This window comes from the organism of the source record quoted next, unplaced genomic scaffold, assembly GCF_019419815.1.
Source record: "Pyrus x bretschneideri cultivar Hongxiangsu unplaced genomic scaffold, Pyrus_bretschneideri_v1 Contig25, whole genome shotgun sequence".
In the NCBI taxonomy this organism is placed as follows: Eukaryota; Viridiplantae; Streptophyta; class Magnoliopsida; order Rosales; family Rosaceae; genus Pyrus; species Pyrus x bretschneideri.
The window spans coordinates 2,518,228-2,536,344 of record NW_025999557.1 but is presented as its reverse complement, the minus strand read 5'-3'; the positions used below and the strand labels follow the sequence as shown (position 1 = coordinate 2,536,344).

Below are 18,117 nucleotides of genomic sequence, written 5' to 3'. Positions count from 1 at the left end.
TTCTGGAGAAGGAAGTCTTATGCTCTCCTAATTTTATTAGGGCAAGGAGAATATAATTAAGCACCCCCAAAACCCTAACTATTATACAATAGCAAAAACCCCCAAGTACTTTTTGGACTACTTTAAACATGTTTTGGGTGAGTATACTAAGCTTATTAAGCCGTTCGCAACTGATTCGCTACCATAACAAGGGCGAACAAACAAATCTAATCGACTTCGGTTACGCTTCGCGTACCAATGACTATAAGGTCATCAAAATACGTGCTAACCGAACCCAAACTCAATGTGAGGTTTGGGTTTAGTCGATAGCAAAGGGCTGCTGGAAGAGTTTCAGTGCTGTAGACAATGTTCCCGCTGATTTTATGCGGAACGGTAACAGCTGATCGGCGCGATAAGCGCCATGCTTTTGTTAATGGTGGTCTGCATTGGCTACTAGGATCATCAGAACATAGGATCAGGTTTAGGAGTAGCGGCGAAGTAGTGCTCAGAACGTACATCGAACAGCTTTGTGTTGGTGAACCCTAAGATTAATGAAGTTGAAGGTTTTCGAACCTTTGGATAAAGGTACTACTAGTACATGGAATATTTCTAGTCTTTTGTTACTTAACCATCCCAGAGCTATTTCTTATTAGTTAAAAGTTATAGAGAGTAAGAATACAGATGTTTAAAATTAATCATGTTAATGAGTTCTGAATCCTGATTATTTGCACCGTGAAGTATAATGTTTTAAAAGTTCATTTCATTCTGGGTGTATTGGAGGAGGTCCTGAATTCAGATCTCATGAACGTGTGTTGATTAATAATTCACAAAAGTGTTTATGCAGACGAGAATTGGCCAGACCTAGAATAGTTTATGAACTCAATTTCTCTCTATTTTTTCTTCTAATACAAGCAATATTCTACATTAATCTACGCTAAGAGGAGGAGAATGATTTGTACTTGGAACATAAAAGATTGAAGAGAAATCCCTAACCACCTAGGCATTCCACTACTTGCAAGGACAAATAAAGTCTTATGTTCCCAAGGGCTTTTCTTTTGGTCAAAAGACAGTTAAAATATGAAGATTCAAAGCGACATATCCTTTGTGGTCGCTCCGATATGTTTTCAGTCGCAATATGCTGCAGTAGTGGTGGTTTGGTCCACACCATAAGATTTTATAGATAAAGTGATTCACTCTTTGTATGTCAACAATGACGACAAATTCTAATAGAAACGATAAATTTGTCGAGCTTATACCAATCACCCCGAAAGTACTTGGCTTCTTACATGCAAGGAGCTATTCCTCGTCAAAATTTGACATCCAAACAACGAGATATTTTGTACGTGTCATATTGAGAAAATGTTCATTACGTGTCAGGAACCGAGCAATGTTTTTGAAATAATATAGAGACAACCAATGAACCGGATAATTAGCATGCCAAACACACAAGTATAATGTCAAAGAATATACAAAAGCCAATGGAAGAGAGCACTATAAATCTATTCACTCTTGGAAAAAGGTTTGGCAATTGAGCTATAGCCTAAATCCCCTTTGGTCGTTGAACAGTAATTTCAATGGGAAACCACAGGCAGCAGCCAATTCATACATGTACATGGATTCCTTCCAATCAAACTTAGGTTGTTCTAAGAAACAATGACCAAAGGGTTGTATAACCATTCAGCACCTCAAAATGACTAACTAAATATGACTCCGGACAAACATTAGGAAACGAAGAATTAAAAAATAAATAGAAAGGAGTGACGGGTTAAACTCACCTTGATTCCTTTTTCTCTCCCTTTTATCTGGAATAGCACAGACAAGGAATTAAAGTTCGTTCTATAACAAGTGATCTTCACTTTGCGCAGTCCTTTAGATGCGACGTAACATGATACAAATTCGCTTTGTGCAGTCCTTTACCTGTACATAACATTGTTCGAGTGAGCAAACAAACAATTCAGAACAAAACACATGATGTTGCAAATCAAATGTTTAAGCTAACACACCTTGTTCTTGAGCTCCCAAGAGTGAGCTCCAGGTCATCGGATCCACACTCTTCATGAATCTTCTCTCCTTCCCATGCCTTAACCAGCCCTGTTGTATTGCATCCAAATGCAAACTCATCAGAAATCACCTCGGACATGGGGATGTCAGCAGTGTGATCAGAGCCAGCTGCAATGGCAGGAGAACATGTCCCACTTTGCCCGGGAGTCCACATGCGGGATCCAGCACCGGCTAAAACCTCGTCCTTAAACCCAAATGGGTTTGAAGAGACAAGGCTGAATGTTGGAGAATTGGGTCCACGGGGAACCGGAATCCCAGCAAACCATTCTGGATCAGGAACAATCTGCTGTCCAGGGCTTGGTGGAGTAGAAGATGGCAGGAAGGGGAATTGCTGCCCAGCCCAGCCTGTCCGAGCAGACTGGTCATCCCAGTCAGTTCTCATTCTCGGTGTCCTGGCAGTTGGGGAGCTTAATGGAGGGGTAACAGGAGCACTGATAGAGCCACCATGGATGTAGAGGTTCGGTAGTTTGGAAGAGGAGGCTGAAGAGGATGCAGAGGAGAGATTTTTGAGCCATGGGATAAGGGATCTGCCATCAGCATTCTGGTTAGCAGCATAGGAAGATGATGTTGGGCTAGGGATGGAGGAAGAGCCTGGGCTTGGATTGTAGGAAGCACGATTACTTTGGAGGAAAGACGAGCTTGGGCTAGCTAATGTGGATCCACCCATCACGTCCATCTGTTCGACCGGCTTGCATCCCTGCATATAATTAAAGATGATTAGTGGCACATACCAAAAAACAAAAACCAAAGTTCAAGTATAAACAAATTTGAATGGAACTTGCAGAAAGCTACAGTCAAAGTTTCATTAAGAGAAAATTAGGCTGATAATAAAGCAAATATGGAAGAACCCTCATCTGTTTTAGCCTTCAATCTAAGTCCATTTTAAAAATGCATGTGTGTGAGTGCACTCGCCTAAATAACGATAAATTGCCTTTCGCACAGTTATTTTGTCAATTCTAAGGGTCATGTGTATTAAGGTGCCAGGTTGGTTACTAGCAACTACAGTCCTATGATTGGTTACTAGCAACTACAGTCCCATGGTTGGTAATCGTAATTTAATCATTTATCATGTCCTAAAATCAGGCAATGGTGTGATATTATGTAGATAAAATGATTGCAAAAGAGCTAGCTAGCATAGCTGTTTGATTCCATGTCACTTCTCTTTTAGAGAGAGGGAAGGAAGAGGGAAGAGAATTTATCACTGGTTCCAGTAATGATATCATTAGCAACGATAAGAGGCTATGACACATTCCCAGTTGGTGACAACCTCTAAATTTCACTGGAATACCGTGAGCATACCTATAAAAATGATGCCCCAAATTTTCAAGTATAACGGTCAACTATAGCATTACCAGGGCAATCTAAGCTGCCAACCAAACTTAACTTCAATTCCCAAGCAATGTAAGATCCAAAGGAACCATGGTCCCTTTTAGAAAGTTCACTAGCTATGATGCACACAAGAGGTAGATGTGGAAACATGAATGCGAAACTGAATTAATCAAAGGGGAAAATTTGACCCCAGTTTCAGTTAACCCTCTCTTCTACTAATTTCATATAACGACACCACTACCAGCTGACTTGAACCAAAGCCATATTGGGAAAACTTTCAACACGACTACATTGTTCTTAAAGTACGGTAACTTAACTCAATTGCATGTTGTGCTAGGATAGCACCAAACTAAATGGAACCAACTCAAGCTAACCCATAGGAAATTTATCAAATGAAAATGCAAGAACAAAATATAAAAGACACCAAGATTTTAACGAGGTTCCTCAACAGTCAGTGTAATTGGAGTACGTCCTCGGAGCAGTAGGAGCTCACCCAATAATCCACTATCAACCAAATGGGAGTTTACAAAGTGTTGACAATCTCACAACCCAAAAGCCCAATACACCCAATAGCTCTCATACACCAGAGAAACAAATAGAGAAAGAAATATAAAGAATAATTTCTTCTCTATACATATAGCTCAAAGCTATTACAACAACAATTACTTTGGTTGATGATCACCAATCAAATGAAGCAACAACTTCTTCTTCTGTTTTAGGCTCTCTGCAACTCTCCCTTGCTCTCTGCAAAAAAGGAGCTCTTTCTTCTCTCTTCTTTTCTTCAAACCGAAATGAGCTCTATCTATTTTCTTTTTGCTTCAAAGGCAATTATCTTCTATTAAACCAACACCCACGGGTGTTGAAGAGAACAAAAAACCTTTTCCCTTTTTTCCTCCCCAAAACAAGGAAAGGTGTTGTCCACCTTCTTATTTTTTAGGTTTGTTTAGCCGAAAGGTCTTTTGGACACTTGTCCACTTGGCCACATACTTCAACAATCTCCACCTTGGCCAAGTTCCGAAAGGCGCCATGATAAGCAAAAATACTTCAAAACTCCTACTGCTCAACGCCTTCTTTATATAGGCAAAATGTGAGCCAAGTTCAAGCAATGAATAAACTTGGCTACACCAACAACCTTAGTCAACATATTAGCGGGGTTGTCTTTAGTTGGAATCTTCTGGAGAATGATCTCCCCTTCACCAACTACTTCACGAACAAAGTGATAACGCACATCTATGTGCTTGGTCATCGCATGATGAACCTGATACTTAGCCAAATAAATGGCACTCTGACTATCACAATGCACCTCCACCTGCTTCTGATCAACCCCCAAATCTCTAATCAGTCAATGTATCCAAATGGCCTCCTTTATAGCTTCAGCAACTGCCATATATTCAGCCTCTGTAGTAGACAAGGCAACAGACGACTGCAAAATGGACCTCCAACAAACTGGCCCTTTAGCCATTGTAAACACATAGCCTGTAGTAGACTTCCTTCCATCCAGATCACCTGCATAATCTGAATCAACATAACCAACAGCAAAATGACTAATACCAGAGTCATCCCTCTCAAAGCATAAACCAACATCTTGAGTATCATGGAGATACCTCAATATCCACTTAGCTGCTTGCCAGTGCTCTTTACCAGGATTATGCATATATCGACTCAGCATGCCAACTGCATGAGCAATATCTGGTCTAGAGCATACCATTGCATACATCAAACTACCAACCAAATTTGCATATGGTATATTTTTCATTTGCAGCTTCTCCTTATCAGTTTTAGGACATTGTAGAGAACTCAATTTAAAATGAGGAGCCAAAGGGGTACTAACCGGTTTAGTTGAATCATGAACTCCAAACTTCCGAATCAACTTCTCAAGGTATTGTCTTTGATTCAAACAAACCAAACCCTTCTCTCTGTCTCTAGTGATCTCCATGCCAAGTATCTTCTTTGCTTCACCAAGATCCTTCATCTCGAACTCATTCTTCATTTGATTCTTCAATTTCTCAATCTCTTCGACATTCTTTGAGGCAATCAACATATATCAACAAATAAATGAAAGACCCATCTTGCAACTTCTTGAAGTACACACAATGATCATATTGACTTCTAGAATAATTTTGGCCTCTCATAAATTTATCAAACCTCAAATACCATTGTCTTGGAGATTGCTTCAAGCCATAAAGTGATTTCTTCAACTTGCAAAACAAATTCTCTTTCCCTTTCACTTTATACCCATCCGGTTGACACATATAGATCTCTTCATTCAAATCACCATGTAGGAAAGCCGTCTTCACATCGAGTTGCACAAGCTCAAGATCATATTGTGCAACAAGAGCTAACATAATGCGAATTGAGGAGTGCTTCACAACTGGAGAAAAAATTTTATTGTAGTCAATGCCTTCCTTTTGTGCATACCCTTTAGCAACTAATCTTGCTTTGAATCTTACATTGCTTTTCTCATCAGCATTTTCCTTCTTGGCATACACCCATTTACAACCAATAGCTTTCTTACCCTTAGGCAATTTAGTTAACTCCCAAGTCTTGTTCTTCAAGAGAATTCATCTCATCACCCATGGCATTGTACCACTTCTCCTTTTCCTCACTCTCAATGGTTTCCTCAAAATTGGATGGAATCTCATCAGTGATAATAGGAAGAGCAAAAGCAACATAGTCACTATACCGAGCTGGCTTGGTAATTTGTCTTTTTCCCCTGTTCTTGGCAATAGACTCTTGAGGTGAAACTGTTGGAGTATGTGGCCAAGTGGACAAGTGTCCAAAAGACCTTTCGGCTAAACAAACCTAAAAAAAGAAGGTGGACAACACCTTTCCTTGTTTTGGGGAGGAAAAAAGGGAAAAGTTTTTTTGTTCTCTTCAACACCCATGGATGTTGGTTTAATAGAGGATAATTGCCTTTGAAGCAATATAGAAAATTGAGAGCTCATTTCGGTTTTGAAGAAAAAGGAGAGAAGAAAGAGCTCCTTTTTTTTTGCAGAGAGCAAGGGAGAGTTGCAGAGGGCCTAAAACAGAAGAAGAAGTTGTTGCTTCATTTGATTGGTAATCATCAACCAAAGTAATTGTTGTTGTAATAGCTTTGAGCTATATGTATAGAGAAGAAATTATTCTTTATATTTCTTTCTCTATTTGTTTCTTTGGTGTGTGAGAGCTATTGGGTGTATTGGGTTTTTGGGTTGTGAGATTGTCAACACTTTGTAAACTCCCATTTGATTGAGAGTGGATTATTGGGTGAGCTCCTACTGCTCCGAGGACGTACTCCAGTTACACTGACTGTTGAGGAACCTCGTTAAAATCTTGGTATCTTTTATATTTTGTTCTTGCATTTTCATTTGATAAATTTATTGTGAGTTAGCTTGAGTTGGTTCCATTTAGTTTGGTGCTATCCTAGCACAACAATTGGTATCAAAGCATTGGTTGCTCTTGGGTACTGTCTAATTGCCAAAAATGTCAGACGGGCAAGATGAGAATCCTTTTTGAAACAGCGCCGGATTTGCAAGAACTACGGTGCAAAATGCAAAGTTCGAAGTTGAAAAGTTTGATGGCACAAACAACTTTGGGATGTGGCAATGTGCGGTCAAAGATGTGTTGGCTCAACAAGATCTACTTGCCGCTTTGGAAGAGAAGCCGGAAGCTATGTCGAAGCCGGAATGGGAGAAATTAAATTTGTGGGCTTGCTCTTCAATTCGGTTGTGCCTTGCAAAAACTCAGAAGTATTTTGTGATGCGGGAGACATTGGCAAGTGTGTTGTGACAAAAATTGGAAGACAAGTATATGACGAAGAGTGCAGAGAACCGGCTACACTTGAAGAAAAAGCTCTACCGCTTCCAATACAAAGAAGGTACAAAAATGATTAGACACCTTGATGCTTTTAATAAGTTGATTGCCGACTTGTTAAATTTAGATGAGGATATTAAGGATGAAGATAAGGTCTTAATATTGTTGAATTCCTTGCCGGACTCTTATGAGCATTTTGTTACCACTATTATGCATGGTAAAGAAACTGTGAAATTTGAAGATGTGTCAAATGCCTTGATGAATTATGAAATGAGGCATAGAGATAAAAATCATGATAGTACCTCGGAAGCTTTATTTGTTAGAGGTAGATCATCGGAGAGAAGATCATCTTCTAGTAGGAAAAAATCACAGTCTCGACCTAGAGGAAACTCTAAAGGTAGAAAACCTTTGGAAAGGGATGAATGTGCCTTTTGTCGTAATAAGGGCCATTGGAAGAAAGATTGTCCTAAATTGAAGACCAAAGGTAAAGAAAGTTCTGAAGCTAATGTTGCTGAAGTTGAAACAGATTTTTCTAATTTTGCTTTAACCACTTCCTCATCATTTGATTGTGCTACTAAGTGGGTGTTGGATACGGGTTGTACTCATCATATGACCCCTCACAAGGATTGGTTTTCAAGCTTGAAAGAGTTTGATGGCGGTGTTGTGTTCATGGGAGATGACAATCCTTGCACAACAAAAGGGATTGGTACAGTTCGTTTGAAGTTGCATGATGGCATGGTTAAAGAGTTGACAGGTGTTCGGTATGTACCGAATTTGAAGAAAAATCTTATTTCTTTGGGAACTTTGGAAGCCAAGGGCTTCAGGTTTCATTCAGATGGGCAGACATTGAAGGTGACTTATGGTGCACTTGTTGTGATGAAAGCTCCTCGATGTGGTCATTTGTATTTATTGCAAGGAAGCACTGTGACAGGTGAAGCATCTGTAGTCTCAGAAAATATGGGCACATCCGATTCTGATACTACTAGATTGTGGCATATGAGATTAGGCCATGCCGGTGAGAAAGCTCTACAAGGGCTTGTGAAACAAGGTCTTCTAAAAGGTGCCACGACTTGTAAGCTTAATTTCTGTGAGCATTGTGTCTTGGGGAAGCAAACTAGAGTGAAGTTTGGTACTGTTGTACATCAGACGAAGGGCATTCTTGATTATGTGCATTCAGCTGTTTGGGGTCCTACAAAGACTCCCTCTTTGAGTGGTAGACATTGGTTCGTGACCTTTGTTGATGATTATTCAAGAAGGTCTTGGGTCTACACTATGAAGCACAAGAGTGAGGTGTTGAGCATTTTCTTGGGTTGGAAGAAAATGGTTGAGAACCAGACTGGGAGAAAGATTTAGATTTTGAGATCGGATAATGGTGGTGAATACACATCCAACCTTTTCTTTAAAGTTTGCAAAGAGGAAGGAATTGTGAGACATTTTAGTGTCCGGGGAACTCTACAACAAAATGGGGTTGCATAAAAATTGAATCGAACCTTGCTTAAGAAGGTTAGATGCATGTTGTCTCAGTCGGGTTTGAGCAAGTCGTTTTGGGCAGAGGCAGTTACTTATGCATGTCACATCATCAACCGATTACCCTCAGCTGTTGTTCAGGGTAAGACGCCAATGGAGGTATGGACTGGAAAACCTTCTACTGATTATGATTATATTCGTATTTTTGGTTCACCTGCTTATTTTTATGTAACTAAAAATAAACTTGATCCTAGAGCCAAAAAGGCTATCTTTCTTGGTTTTATTAGTGGTGTCAAAGGTTACAGGTTATGGTGCTCGGAGATGAAGAAACTTGTAATCAGGAGAGATGTGACATTTGATGAAGAAAATATGTTCAGAGACTCTGAAAAGAATGTGAAAGATGTCCAACAGGTGGAGCTTGAGAAAGTTACCTTTAGTACTTCAAATCCTATTTCCGCTGATGTCGAAGCCACTACAAGTGAAGAAGTGGGAGACCATGAGGATGTTGAAGAAGTTGAACTTGAAGATTCTATTCAAGTTGAAGAGCAAGTTTCACTTCAAGAGTCTATTGCCAAGAACAGAGGAAAAAGACAAATTACCAAGCCAGCTCGGTATAGTGACTATGTTGCTTTTGCTCTTCCTATTATCACTGATGAGATTCCATCCAATTTTGAGGAAGCCATTGAGAGTGAGGAAAAGGAGAAGTGGTACAATGCCATGGGTGATGAGATGAATTCTTTCCTGAAGAACAAGACTTGGGAGTTAGCTAAATTGCCTAAGGGTAAGAAAGCTATTGGTTGTAAATGGGTGTATACCAAGAAGGAAAACGCTGATGAGAAAAGCAATGTAAGATTCAAAGCAAGATTAGTTGCTAAATGATATGCACAAAAGGAAGGCATTGACTACAATGAAATTTTTTCTCCAGTTGTGAAACACTCCTCAATTCGCATTATGTTAGCTCTTGTTGCACAATATGATCTTGAGCTTGTGCAACTCGATGTGAAGACGGCTTTCCTACATGGTGATTTGAATGAAGAGATCTATATGTGTCAACCGGATGGGTATAAAGTGAAAGGGAAAGAGAATTTGTTTTGCAAGTTGAAGAAATCACTTTATGGCTTGAAGCAATCTCCAAGACAATGGTATTTAAGGTTTGATAAATTTATGAGAGGCCAAAATTATTCTAGAAGTCAATATGATCATTGTGTGTACTTCAAGAAGTTGCAAGATGGGTTTTTCATTTATTTGTTGATATATGTTGATGATATGTTGATTGCCTCAAAGAATGTCGAAGAGATTAAGAAATTAAAGAATCAAATGAAGAATGAGTTCGAGATGAAGGATCTTGGTGAAGCAAAGAAGATCCTTGGCATGGAGATCACTAGAGACAGAGAGAAGGGTTTGGTTTGTTTGAATCAAAGACAATACCTTGAGAAGTTGATTCGGAAGTTTGGAGTTCATGATTCAACTAAACTGGTTAGTACCCCTTTGGCTCCTCATTTTAAATTGAGTTCTCTACAATGTCCTAAATCTGATAAGGAGAAGCTGCAAATGAAAAATATACCATATGCAAATTTGGTTGGTAGTTTGATGTATACAATGGTATGCTCTAGACCAGATATTGCTCATGCAGTTGGCATGGTGAGTCGATATATGCATAATCCTGGTAAAGAGCACTGGCAAGCAGCTAAGTGGATATTGAGGTATCTCCATGGTACTCAAGATGTTGATTTATGCTTTGAGAGGGATGACTCTGGTATTAGTCATTTTGTTGTTGGTTATGTTGATTCAGATTATGCAGGTGATCTGGATGGAAGGAAGTCTACTACAGGCTATGTGTTTACTATGGCTAAAGGGCCAGTTTGTTGGAGATCCATTTTGCAGTCGTCTGTTACCTTGTCTACTACAGAGGCTGAATATATGGCAGTTGCTGAAGCTATAAAGGAGGCCATTTGGATACATGGACTGATTAGAGATTTGGGGGTTGATCAGAAGCAGGTGGAGGTGCATTGTGATAGTCAGAGTGCCATTTATTTGGCTAAGTATCAGGTTCATCATGCGAGGACCAAGCACATAGATGTGCGTTATCACTTTGTTCGTGAAGTAGTTGGTGAAGGGGAGATCATTCTCCAGAAGATTCCAACTAAAGACAACCCCGCTGATATGTTGACTAAGGTTGTTGGTGTAGCCAAGTTTATTCATTGCTTGAACTTGGCTCACATTTTGCCTATATAAAGAAGGCGTTGAGCAGTAGGAGTTTTGAAGCATTTTTGCTTATCATGGCGTCTTTCGGAACTTGGCCAAGGTGGAGATTGTTGGAGTATGTGGCCAAGTGGACAAGTGTCCAAAAGACCTTTCGGCTAAACAAACCTAAAAAAAGAAGGTGGACAACACCTTTCCTTGTTTTGGGGAGGAAAAAAGGGAAAAGTTTTTTTGTTCTCTTCAACACCCGTGGATGTTGGTTTAATAGAGGATAATTGCCTTTGAAGCAATATAGAAAATTGAGAGCTCATTTCGGTTTTGAAGAAAAAGGAGAGAAGAAAGAGCTCCTTTTTTTTGCAGAGAGTAAGGGAGAGTTGTAGAGAGCCTAAAACAGAAGAAGAAGTTGTTGCTTCATTTGATTGGTAATCATCAACCAAAGTAATTGTTGTTGTAATAGCTTTGAGCTATATGTATAGAGAAGAAATTATTCTTTATATTTCTTTCTCTATTTGTTTCTTTGGTGTGTGAGAGCTATTGGGTGTATTGAGCTTTTGGGTTGTGAGATTGTCAACACTTTGTAAACTCCCATTTGGTTGATAGTGGGACCCATTTGGTTGATAGTGTCAACACTTCGTCTGATGTACAGCAGTACCAAACTTCACTCTAGTTTGCTTCCCCAAGACACAATGCTCACAGAAATTAAGCTTACAAGTCGTGACACCTTTTAGAAGACCTTGTTTCACAAACCCTTGTAGAGCTTTCTCACCGGCATGGCCTAATCTCATATGCCACAATCTAGTAGTATTAGAATCGGATGTGCCCATATTTTCTGAGACTACAGATGCTTCACCTGTCACAGTGCTTCATTGCAATAAATACAAATGGCCACATCGAGGAGCTTTCATCACAACAAGTGCACCATAAGTCACCTTCAATGTCTGCCCATCTGAATGAAACTTGAAGCCCTTGGCTTCCAAAGTTCCCAAAGAAATAAGATTTTTCTTCAAATTCGGTACATACCGAACACCTGTCAACTCTTTAACCATGCCATCATGCAACTTCAAACGAACTGTACCAATCCCTTTTGTTGTGCAAGGATTGTCATCTCCCATGAACACAACACCGCCATCAAACTCTTTCAAGCTTGAAAACCAATCCTTGTGAGGGGTCATATGATGAGTACAACCCGTATCCAACACCCACTTAGTAGCACAATCAAATGATGAGGAAGTGGTTAAAGCAAAATCAGAAAAATCTGTTTCAACTTCAACAACATTAGCTTCAGAACTTTCTTTACCTTTGGTCTTCAATTTAGGACAATCTTTCTTCCAATGGCCCTTATTACGAAAAAAGGCACATTCATCCATTTCCAAAGGTTTTCTACCTTTAGAGTTTCCTCTAGGTCGAGACTGTGATTTTTTCCTACTAGAAGATGATCTTCTCTCCGATAATCTACCTCTAACAAATAAAGCTTTCGAGGTACTATCATGATTTTTATCTCTATGCCTCATTTCATAATTCATCAAGGCATTTGACACATCTTCAAATTTCACAGTTTCTTTACCATGCATAATAGTGGTAACAAAATGCTCATAAGAGTCCGTCAAGGAATTCAACAATATTAAGGCCTTATCTTCATCCTTAATATCCTCATCTAAATTTAACAAGTCGGCAATCAACTTATTAAAAGCATCAAGGTGTCTAATCATTTTTGTACCTTCTTTGTATTGGAAGCGGTAGAGCTTTTTCTTCAAGTGTAGCCGGTTCTCTGCACTCTTCGTCATATACTTGTCTTCCAATTTTTGTCACAACACACTTGCCAATGTCTCCTGCATCACAAAATACTTCTGAGTTTTTGCAAGGCACAACCGAATTGAAGAGCAAGCCCACAAATTTAATTTCTCCCATTCCGGCTTCGACATAGCTTCCGACTTCTCTCCTAAAGCGGCAAGTAGATCTTGTTGAGCCAACACATCTTTGACCTCACATTGCCACATCCCAAAGTTGTTTGTGCCATCAAACTTTTCAACTTCGAACTTTGCATTTTGCACCGTAGTTCTTGCAAATCCGGAGCTGCTTCCAAAAGGATTCTCATCTTGCCCGTCTGACATTTTTGGCAATTAGACAGTACCCAAGAGCAACCAGGGCTCTGATACCAATTGTTGTGCTAGGATAGCACCAAACTAAATGGAACCAACTCAAGCTAACCCACAGGAAATTTATCAAATGAAAATGCAAGAACAAAATATAAAAGACACCAAGATTTTAACGAGGTTCCTCAACAGTCAGTGTAACTGGAGTACGTCCTCGGAGCAGTAGGAGCTCAACCAATAATCCACTATCAACCAAATGGGAGTTTACAAAGTGTTGACAATCTCACAACCCAAAAGCCCAATACACCCAATAGCTCTCACACACCAATGAAACAAATAGAGAAAGAAATATAAAGAATAATTTCTTCTCTATACATATAGCTCAAAGCTATTACAACGACAATTACTTTGGTTGATGATTACCAATCAAATGAAGCAACAACTTCTTCTTCTGTTTTAGGCTCTCTGCAATTCTCCCTTGCTCTCTACAAAAAAGGAGCTCTTTCTTCTCTCTTCTCTCTTCTTTTCTTCAAACCGAAATGAGCTCTATCTATATTCTTTTTGCTTCAAAGGCAATTATCTTCTATTAAACCAACACCCACGGGTGTTGAAGAGAACAAAAAACCTTTTCCCTTTTTTCCTCCCCAAAACAAGGAAAGGTGTTGTCCACCTTCTTATTTTTTAGGTTTGTTTAGCCGAAAGGTTTTTTGGACACTTGTCCACTTGACCACATACTCCAACATTGCACTTATAAGGCATGATTCTAAATACTCACAAAATTACTCTACATTGGCTTTTGACTCTGTATAATCAGAGAATTCCGTAGTAAATCTTGCTATTCCCACAAAGTGGAAAAGAAAGGTACCTTATCTAATAAGCAATTTAATTAAGGATATTATCATATTACAGTAGTAAAAAGTTTTATTATATGTAGACGAGTGACAATTAATTAAGGGTTATTAAACTCAATAACTGCGAGTTATCGATAAACGAAATCTCTAAAACAGAAACCGAGCACAACCCAGAAAAGGCTCTGCCTCTGTTTCCCTTGACAAAGTAAAAGGCTTAGCACTAACCAAAGCAGTGAACACACAAAAAAGATCAAAACTTCAGACAATGGCACACAAAGCAAGTGGGCATTTTAGGCAGTAAAGTTCGAAAATAATTTGTAAAGGGGCATCTTCGTCGCCTCGAGATCTCCATAGCTCCCCTGGGGTTTCAGACAACAGAGTCTCCCTCTACAGAAAAGCACAGAGACTCTGTGTGTGGTGCTCCCACGCGCAAAAGGGATTTCACGAAAAAGAAAAAGTAAAAAAGAAGAGAGGAGCTAAAGGTCCAAAGCCAACAAACAAAAACAACAGGGCTGACTAGATCTAACGTACGCCGATGACCGAACTCTCTGAATTGTTACCCCCGGCTAACGTGTGCCGGTAACACCAGCTCATGTTAGCCAAAGCGCCTCCCATTTATCCGTCTGCCTTGATTCCGGACACTTTCCCGGCAAACATGAACCGCTGCACCCCTGTGTAAGTTAGCTACTTATGCTAAAATGCGCCAATACATGTTGCAGATGATCACCATTGCCAACCAATTCCCGCTCCGTCCCGCACATGCTAGCACAAGCCGCTAACATGTGCGGTCGGCGGAGCTAAAAGCTTAACGATAACTACCGTTCAAAGTTAATAATTTGGTTGAGTTTGTCAACGAAATTAAGAATCAATCAATCAATCATCGCGGTAAAAACTTATCAAATACTCGTAATGAACAATTGAACAGCAGTTGAAAAGAATTGAATTTTGTTCTTTTACCTTGCGGTAAGTGGTGCCGTCCAATTCGACGGTCCAACCGGCTTCGTCGCAGAGAGCCTTGAGGACCTCATTGTTGTCGCAGTGCTTGGGGAGCTTGTAGTTGCCGTACAATCTCAGGCCGGCAAAGATCTTCGCCGCTATGGCCCTCCGCCTCCTCTCTCTTCTCTTGTTGTTCTCTCTCTCCTTCCACGTCGGCATTCGCGTCCCCGACGTCATCTCCAATCGAGCAGCCCTTCGTTGCTAGCTGGAACCGAAAAGACGCCGCACGCAGAGAAATTTGAGCTGAGAACTGATGAGCAGCGAGAGAATTGAGTCTTCGGAAGCCGAGGGAAGAAGCTCCGGCGAGACAGCGGCGTTGAACGGAAGAATTGGAGTGAGCTGGAGTCGCCCGGGGATTTGAATTTTGCGGAGGATCAGTGAATTGGATCGGATCTATGTGAGAGGTTTGAAATCGGGTCGGGTTGAGGGGCTGATGGGAGAGCGGTGTCGGAATCGGAAGGGAGTGCGGTTTTGATGAAACCCCGGGACAATGAGAAGTGAAAGCAACAGCATGAATGCTGCGATTTGTAATAGAGAGGAGAGGATACGTATTCGGTCTTATTTAGTCGTTATTTTACGACTCTGCCATTGGTCACGCAGACCGTCTCCGTCTACAAGCACAAACAGTCCAAACAATTCGTCGTTTTTGTGGCAATTATTTTTTGTTTTCGGAGGAAAAAGAAAATAAGCAAGCACGTGTCGGACTGCTCTGGGGCCCGGTGTTTTTTTGTTTTTGTTTTTTCCAATCTGGGACCCGGTGTTTGCTCCTTCCCAATCGCGATGCATGCGTCATGCGTCATGCGTGGCAGGAGTTTCACGTGACCCCACGCCAACAGCACCATCCTCTGGGCCCACATCTCGCCAACGCGAAGCGCAGCCAAAAATTAAGGGTAAATTATATTTTCATATCTCAGGTTTGTAATCTATTTCAATTTCTTACAATATCTTCAAAACATTTCACTTTCATACCTTAAGTACTATTTTAGTTCAAAATAATACCTCCGTTACATTTTCCATCTATTGATCAGTTAAGTGCTGACGTGGCTGCTACATATATGCCACGTGGTTGCCAAATGCCTGCCACATGGCAAAAAAAAAAATTTTTTAATTTTTTTTAATAAGCCTAAATCTTCTAAATATTTAAAAAAAAAAAAAATAAATAAATCCCTAAACCTCATTCCCTTTCCCCTTCCCTACAACCCCTTACCCAAACCCTAAATCCCATGTCTTCTTCAATCCACTCTTCCCTGTTCACCTCCCCGACCCACTACCCATCAGTCCAGCTACTTTTGTCTTTCCTCATTTCCTCGCTTTGGAAACTCCTCCCAGAGCTCTCTCTTCGCTTCGGTAGCTCCGTCCACCCCCTTTAAACCCCCACGTTCTCCCTCCATGATCATTCACAGCCGCTCACCCCTAGTCACAATGTTGCAGTCCATACATCTCCTCACCCCGTCCAACCTCGCCATCTCAAAGCACCACTCCTCCTTCCTCTCCAACTTCAATCGCCGGTTGCCGGTCATCACCACCACCACCAAAACCACCACCCATTTTTTCCCAAAGCTTTCCATCAGAGCCTCCTCCTCCGATCCCGAGCCTTCCGTTCTCGTTACCGACAACGGCACGTCCTCCTCGGGGCTCCAATCCCCTTCTTCGCACTCTAACCATGCTCTCTCCAACTTCATCGAGGTCGACACCGTCATCGAAGCTGAGCTCCGGGAGAACGGATTCCGTTCCACCAGGCACACCAAGCTCGTATGCACCATCGGCCCCACCACCTTCGGATTCGACCAGCTCGAATCTCTCGCCATTGGCGGCATGAACATAGCGCACTAGGGTGGAGAAGACGAAGTGGGTCGGAGAGGTTAACAGGGAAGAGTGGATCGGAGAAGACATGAGATTTAGGGTTTGGGTTGGGGGTTGCAGGGAAGGGGAAAGGGAATGGGGTTTAGGTTTTTTTATTTTTTAATATTTAGAAGATTTAGGTTTATTAAAAAAAATTAAAAATTTTTTTTTTCCACGTGTCAGACATTTGGTAGCCACGTGGCATATATTTGGCAGCCATGTCAGCACTTAACGGATCAATGGATAAAAAATGTAACGGATGTATTATTTTGAAATAAAATAGTACTTAAGGTATGAAAGTGAAATGTTTTGAAGATGTTGTAAAGAATTGAATTAGGCCCCAAACCTGAGGTATGAAAATATAATTTACCCAAAAATCAAAGAACAAAAGCTTTTGCAAAGTCTGTTTTCATTCCACATACAATAATGATATTTGGAAGATTAAATTTTAAAGTGAATTTTTTAAATTAAAATATATGATTATTAATGATTAAATTATTAAAAGTTGATTAAAGTAGTTATTTTTTTATTAATGATAAATTATTTAGTTTATAAATTTAATTTAGAAATTTAGCCATAAAGCACCCATCTTAATCCAATTTTAGAATAAAATTTTCAGCTTGACAAAATCACGAACCGATATATATAAGAATAAATTTTTTATTAATGATACATTATGGTGCCGACTTCACTAGTTCTTGTTATTAAACAAAGCACCTTGACTTGCAAAATTGTAATTAATAGATAAATTACACATGACAACATCACAGAGATTCAGAATATATCAGAATACTTTGATCTTATGCTCTCAATTTGTCAGAGGGCTTAAGATTAAATTAAAATGCACATGGCAACACCGTGTGTATTTAGCACTAGAGGTCTCGAGTTTGATTCCCGCTCAATAACATTCTATGTTTCTGTTTAGATATATGCATTCTGTTTTGCCTGCCTACAACCCAACTGCTGTTCCTGAACAGAATATATGGTCGGTTGGATAGCAGATATCAGCACATGGTGAGGACCAAATGAAGCAATCAAGAAGATCTTTGGATGCCCAAGATAGAAACAAGTCGATAACCTTGTCCGGTCCATCACTGATGGAACTTGGATGAACAAAACAAAATCGAAAAACGAGTAAAAATGCGTAGAATGTGATTCTTTATGCACAGAACATGTTAATGGACTTGAGCATGAGTTAAATTACGCTTTCAACAGAATGTTGCAAGTCAACTTAGAGTTGGACATGTGCATTATTCTTGAACATCGCTTGAATTCCTTGGCATCGGGTTGAGCGTTGATCAGGACAAGCAAATAGGACAGCGGGCATAGCATATCGAATTCCAGGGAGGGTTGGATTCTTTCGAAAGCATCGCACCTCAATCCTTGCTATATAAAAAGAAAAGGGTTCGGACTGAAAGTAATCAAAATGGCACCAAAAGAAAGCAATAACCAAAGACAATGAGCCTCATTTTACCGGGAGCATCATGCGCACATCCTAAATAGCC

The 18,117-nt window shown here is 40.2% G+C and overlaps 1 protein-coding gene across 1 annotated transcript; it reads right to left on the bottom strand.

Annotated features, from left to right (window-relative positions):
* Window positions 1–1,458: 1,458 nt before the first annotated feature.
* Window positions 1,459–15,278, bottom strand: LOC103949958 (BES1/BZR1 homolog protein 4-like). The gene is made up of 3 exons (XM_009361096.3): window positions 14,732–15,278; window positions 1,983–2,737; window positions 1,459–1,896 (listed from the first exon to the last, which is right to left on the bottom strand). The coding sequence occupies exons 1-3, from the start codon at window positions 14,945–14,947 to the stop codon at window positions 1,893–1,895; spliced, it is 975 nt and encodes a 324-aa protein (XP_009359371.1). The 5' UTR covers window positions 14,948–15,278; the 3' UTR covers window positions 1,459–1,892.
* Window positions 15,279–18,117: the final 2,839 nt, after the last annotated feature.

What these genes read in the sequence shown, in the direction of transcription:
- LOC103949958 (XM_009361096.3), bottom strand. Translation starts at nt 14,947, where the DNA reads ATGACGTCGGGGACGCGAATGCCGACGTGGAAGGAGAGAGAGAACAAC. An exon ending in ACGGCACCACTTACCGCAAG is followed by an intron (nt 2,738 to 14,731) that starts GTAAAAGAACAA and finishes AATTATATGCAG; the next exon opens with GGATGCAAGCCGGTCGAACA.